Here is a 6,452-nt window from a genome sequence, read left to right on the forward strand (position 1 = left end):
ACAAAGCAGTTATTTAACTTTGTTCAGGTTTTACTGATTACACCTTTTAACTTTGTCTGGAGTTTTCTGATCAGATGGAGAATGGAAATGGGAAATCTTTTACGTGGTTACCAGAATACTTAAAAATTATAAGTAAAAAAGGGGAAGAATGTGGATTTGTGTGGGTTCACAAGGAACAGCTTTCTTTAGCAAGTAGAATAAGGTTTTAAGGGTTAGATTTTGTTTACTATACTGCCACTGACTTGCTATTATATTTATAAATCACCTAATTGCTTTGCCTCAGTTTCCCATTTGAAAGGAACAATGTATAATTTCTGGACATTAGTGTTCAAGAATGTATTACATTATCATTATAAGAATACAATTGTACCAGTATAGGGGAATGATAACCAGCATGTGGTAGGTAGCTATAACACTTCATAAATCACTTCTGTAGTACAGGCAGTTTCAAAACCTAAAGTAGAAATGTAAAATTCATGACTCGAAGCATGGGGCACATTTTATTTTGCCAAGGTTTCTTGCATAAACAACTCTGCTTCCTTCTTTGTTAGATTACCGACAGTGCAAATCGTAGAAAACAAAAGGAGCAGAAAGAAATTGTGCCATAATTCATGAGGTTTTTTATTTTTTGGGGGTGGTTCTGGCTTGTATAAGAAGTATACCCACAAATGGGTGATTTACTAGAACTATAGTGTGTCTTACTCCTAGTTCTGTGCTTTGTCCATGAAACTGCATTGCCTTGCTAATTAGTCTGTACTTGAGGGAGATGGAGGCAGGGAATTATTGTAATAAATGCATTTGAATTTTTCTCCCATTCTAGGCAGCTAATCCTGGCTGTTGTCTGGAGGATTTCGTGAGGTGGTATTCTCCCCGAGATTATATTGAAGAGGAAGTGGTTGATGAAAAGGGGAATGTGGTAATTAAGGGCGAGCTGAGTGCTCGTATGAAGATTCCTAGCAACATGTGGGTAGAGGCTTGGGAGACGGCAAAGCCAGTTCCAGCCCGGAGGCAGAAGCGACTTTTTGATGACACTAGAGAGGCAGAGAAGGTAAAAAGCTGCGTTTTAGCGATGCCTGGGTTGTGATGCCTATTACCAGTCATGTCACTGTTTGTGTTACAAAACAGATAGATAGTTCTCATTACATGTCTGTATTACTATATAAGAACCACAGTGGCTGTTAAATTGTTACTTGAATGCCTTAGCCTACTGAAGATAACATCATAGCATAATAGAGGTCTCAGTATAATGGCATCATAAAGGAATGTCTTTCTGGAAGTTGAAAGAATATAGCTGCTTTCTAAAAGCTGAACAGTAATGTATCATATTATTTTTTGACATACTATAGGTGCTTCACTATTTTGCCGTTCAGAAACCAGCTGACCTTGCAAGGCATCTTTTGCCTTGTGTCATTCATGCAGCTGTACTCAAGGTAAAGGAGGAAGGTAAATAAAGTTTAATAAGTAGCTAAAATGTTTTAGAAGCAAAGATGATATCATGACTGACTCTTGCCTTTTTTTTCCGTAACAGAAACTCTGGAAGAGATCTCTTCAGTGAAGAAGATTATTAAGCAGATAATATCTCATTCCAGTAAAATTTTACGATTTCCAAACCCAGAGGACAAAAAATTGGAAGTAAGCCTCTCATGTTGGCCAAGGAGGAACTCGGTAGTACTGTTTGTAGGAGTGATTAACTGTTTTTGGGTTGTTTTTTTTAACCTCTGACAGGAGATCATTGCTCAGATTATGAGTGTGGAAGCTATCATTGCTAGGGCAAGGTCGCTGAAAGCAAAATTTGGGATAGAGAAATGTGAACAGGAGGAGGAAAAAGAAGATCTACAAAGGTGAGTGGTACTTTACTAACTTATTCTCCTGGGTATTTTTTATTTCATGGCTTAGATTATAATGGTGAAAATGCTGGTTCCCTCTATACCACCTCACACCACATGAGGGAAACAGAGAATAAAATTCCATAGGAAGAACCATTTCTAGAGGTTAGCTGTATTGGGCATTTGGGATGTCAGTGTCTATATGTACTTTAATTTGTGGTACAGAGTATTTTAATGCAAGCAATGTGATAGTAGGATCCAAATAACCCTACTCCGAGTCATTCATTTGTTGAACTTCAAGTTTGAGATCTGCTAATGAAAAGTACAGTAATGGTAACTTCTCTACATGGTGAAGAATGAAACGTCCAAAAGAATGCTTTTCCACTTATTTTCCTTACTAATACGAAGTATCATTGTGAGGGCTATAAGAAAACTAATGAATTAATTAGCCTGTGAATTTGGGGATTTTTTTCCCCCGTTGCTCCACCATACGCTCTCTGATTACTTATTCTCAGGTTGGCCAAACAAAGACTGCTTAAATTTTGGAACTGACTAACTGGTTACAGCTGAGGAGGTAGCTGTGCTCAGAGGAGAGGAATAGGAACTCTTTGCTGGAGCCTTCTGCCCAATCTAAGTCTTTTGCTGCTAGAAAATCCTCTCACTTTCTGCCTAGAGCTCTTAATGTGTTCACTGCCTCTGCAGCTGATTTCTAACTTTTTTGGAAGTTGAGAGGCACCTGAGGGTAGTGACTTAATAGGTCAGCTAAAAGCTGATTGGGAAGAATGAAGGAATAACTTACTTGATGCCTGTTAGGTTGGAGGGAGTGGACAGAGGTACTGGAGGCGTAAGCTTATTCTTTGGGCACTAAGAGTTAAGGTATTTCAAAATGAATATCTTGTGAACTACTGAAAAGATGGCAAGCTTCTAAACTGGACAGTCAGATTTTTGAATATGCATCTTCCAAATGCTGCTCTGGCGTTTCCATTCTTATATGCAGGCTAGATGGGAAGCTTTTGTAGTTCCTCTGGTAATGACTTGCAGGCTTAATGTCAATAAAATGAGAAGAATGGATATAGCTAAGAACTGGGATACTCACATGCTCTCTCTCATTACCTTGTGCCACCAGGTTTGTAAATTGTCTTCTGGAGCAGCCAGAAGTGTCAGTTGTTGGCGCAGGAAGAGGACCTGCTGGTAGTATCATTCACAAGCTGTTTGTGAATGCCCAGAGGGTAAGCTGGGTTCTCACTTACTACTTTGTTGCTTAATCTAAATAAGTCGAGGGAGCCACTCTTTTTTGAAGATTTCTTCAATATATATGTTCAATAGCGTGCATGCACTTCATAAATATTCATGAGATTGTGACAGTGGGAACAGTTTTGGCAATTGCATAATTTAACTGCATGAAGAAAGAAGAGACAGGCTGTGGATGTCATTGGGTACAGACACCTGAGTGACCTTCAAGTGCAGTGTATCTTGAATTGTGACTGTAATGCCATGGTGAGATCCTACATTTTTATCCATCTTTTTCAGACCCAAGTCTTCAGTTTTTTTCAGGTTTCAGTTTCCAGCCAAAGCTTGGGCTTTGAGTTCAAAATGGGTTTATTTTTATGTATTGCCACGTTTACCCGAATCCAAGATGACTCAGAATTTTTAAAATGATGCCCAAGTAATTCAATTCTACACATGGAAAATTTATAAATTTGTTTTAAATTTCCATGGATAGATAGAATCTAATTATTGGTGGGTCATCTTTTAAATTTGTACCCTCCCTTCTCCCCAGCTGCTGCAGGAGGGCAAGCGGCCTGCTTCTTGGCCTGCCTTCTGCCCCCACTCATCGTCCCATCCCCCACCTCACCCCATCTAGCCGGCCATGCAGTGCAGCAGCAGTTGAAGTGGCAGCAGCTGAGGCTGCTGCGTGGCCAGGCTGGAGCTACCTTGTGTTGTATGCGGCAACCTGAAACTGAGCTATACCTGATGGTAAGCAGCTGGGAGCAGGTGGCTGCTGTGGCTCCAACTCTGAGCCTGAATCCAGGTCAGGGCTGAAGTCAGAGCTGCAGCAGTTGTCTGTCCCCCTCCTCTGCCTTGAACTTAAATCCAATACCAGGGGCTTTTTTCTCTGGTTGAACTTGGGGGGAAGAAATCCTGGTTTTGGATTTGAGTAAATACAGTATTGCTAATATCAGCACTTCATAAAATCTCTGTAGCTCTCTTGTCTCAGTGGATTTCCACAGGTGTTTCTGATTTGAAATTTTAGGCACTGCAGAGCCAGCTCCACACCTTCTCTTGTGCTGTGCTGGGTTTGTTTGGCTTAGCTGGAGTAAAGCAGTCAGAAGTTACCTTAGTTGCTGAAAGTAGGTATCATTCAGTAATGCAAAGGGAAGAGTTCCTAGGGGTAAGGTGGTGTTACTTTTGCGTGGGTGTCTCCCGGTAGAGCTGTGCTTTGTGCCTGTACCTGTGCGCTCTGATTTATGAGTACAGCACGGATTTTAAAATAAGCCATGCTGGGTGTCCTTTTAGTGACCGTTTGTTTGATTTTGTTCTTTGTGATATACAAGAGAGGGAAGAACATGCAGGAGTTTATCCTGTTCCCTTTCATACCTATAAAGTGTTGTGTCTCTCTTCTAGGAAATCCTTTAGTCGACACTCACTCAATTCTTCATTCTTAAATTAGCATAGGAATGACTTTTAAAACGTGACTACTACTTGAGGGCTTGCCTTATTACTGCAGGATCCCTGGTGATGCTGCTTTCTCTCTGAAGAACAATTTTGCAGAATTTAGAGCAAATGAAATTGTATAATTCTCTTAGCATAGTGTGGAAATGATGTGCCATTGAAGTGAGTGGATTTTTAACTGTAAAGCAACAGTAGTTCTTTATATTGGGAAGTTTGAGTCTGCTTATCTCTGCCCAGTTGGATTTTTTTACTGGCTGGGCAGCAGGTAGAAGTGCAGGATTAAAACCTGGACAGTCATAGGCCTCATGTTATATACAATAAAGTGTTTTCTTCTTTAGCAAATACTAACTTCCTATGGAACTTGGATACTAACCCTCTTTCAGTCTCACACACAATGTTCATATAACAGTTCTCAGTCTTTAACTTCCTTAAAGCAGACTTAATCAAAGCAAGGTCTTCCACATGCATCTGAGCATCACAAAGTGGAATTTATCATTGGGTAGATGCACAAAGATTATTTTATATTATAGCAACCTTTATCTAAAATTGTTTCAGTAGCAATTTTTCAAGTAAACAAGCTGAATTTGACAGACGTGTTCATTAACTCCTATATAAACTGCAGCTGTGTTCCATGTTGTATTGTGTTTTCAGATTGTTCGTTATAATAGGTCTCCTGATAAACATGTTCTTGAATGTGGTGCATGCTGGCTTTTTTCTTTTAAACAAACAAACCTAAAATCTCTGTCTAGCCCATTGTAAGTCATCTCTGACTTGCCTTTGTTTCTATAATTCATTGCTGGTTCTCTTCTCATCCCTTTTCAAGCTGACTGAATCTTCTGATGAGGTAACTAGCTTTTGTCCCTCATTTCCCACTCATCTTCCTAACTTCATATAAATGCATAGAGATTAACCTTTTTGTAGCTATATTGCAATAGCCCAACTTTGACGTCTACCGTTCACAAATATTAGGCATAACAATTTCAAACTCCTTTTTTTTTTTTTAAATTGGTTTCTGGCTCATCCACTGACTTCAAAAGCTCAGAAGGTGAAAGAAAGAAGACTTTGGGAAAAAAAGATAGTAATTAAATATCACAACTGAAGGTTAAATATGAGAAGATAATCCTTAAATGCATAGAGCTGAGGTTTTGCACAATATGCTCCATTATATACACAGTGTATTGCTCTTGTGTTAACTGTAGATATTTTTCCTACTCACTGGTATTGAGAATCAGCAGACATGATCATGATGCTGGCTGTCACACAGTTCATTTGCTGTGCTGTTGAATGTTAGGAATTCTTCTGGGCTTGTGTATTGCACATTACAGAGCCGCCTTAGTCTGGGAGAGGAAGCCAGTTTCTGCCATGTAAGACCTGACCTAGTTAGTGGCACTTTCCTTTCCCTTTCCTTGTGACCAGGTATTTAGCAGAATTTGTAGATTTGTTGGGATCTGGCAGGACTGCACCATGCATGCTTCTTGCTATGGCTTCCAACTTACGACCTCTGGGCTGTTAACCATGTGCTGTGGCGCACACCCCACACCATTAGTGGCACTGCTAATACATCAAGCAGAGACTGTCTTTATTTAGGCTTCTGAAGCCCCAGAGAGGACAGGGAGTCCAGTGAGCCCTAGACATAGAGATGGCATTTTTATTCCTTGATCCAGGTGGTAGAGGAAGGGTAAAACTGGAGATTCTATACCATCCACACATGGCAGGTTCTTGCATTTGATTGTATGTAATGTGTTTCTTAACCATCCCAGAGTGTCCTGCTCTGCGTGTTCACGTAGCCTTTCACCATATTACCATCCTAATAATAATTTTTTTTTCCCCTTTCCAAACTATTTTCTGAGCATATGTGTTGAGAATAAGCTGTCCTTCTAACAAAGCTTCTGGCTTTGTTTTAGGTTGCCACAATGACTCCACTTGATGAAGAGCTGAAGAAGTCAGGTTCAG

The 6,452-nt window shown here is 40.0% G+C and overlaps 1 protein-coding gene across 1 annotated transcript in view; it reads left to right on the forward strand.

The window, feature by feature from the left end:
• RAB3GAP1 (RAB3 GTPase activating protein catalytic subunit 1) overlaps nucleotides 1-6,452 on the forward strand; it is a 38,557-nt gene that overhangs the window by 30,951 nt on the left and 1,154 nt on the right. The window contains 7 exon segments of the mRNA XM_025197587.1: nucleotides 821-1,048; nucleotides 1,347-1,443; nucleotides 1,529-1,632; nucleotides 1,726-1,841; nucleotides 2,953-3,055; nucleotides 5,323-5,343; nucleotides 6,404-6,451. Of these exon segments, the coding sequence (XP_025053372.1) occupies nucleotides 821-1,048; nucleotides 1,347-1,443; nucleotides 1,529-1,632; nucleotides 1,726-1,841; nucleotides 2,953-3,055; nucleotides 5,323-5,343; nucleotides 6,404-6,451 (717 nt within the window).

Source organism: Alligator sinensis, unplaced genomic scaffold (genome assembly GCF_000455745.1).
Source record: "Alligator sinensis unplaced genomic scaffold, ASM45574v1 scaffold277_1, whole genome shotgun sequence".
NCBI classification, from domain to species: Eukaryota; Metazoa; Chordata; order Crocodylia; family Alligatoridae; genus Alligator; species Alligator sinensis.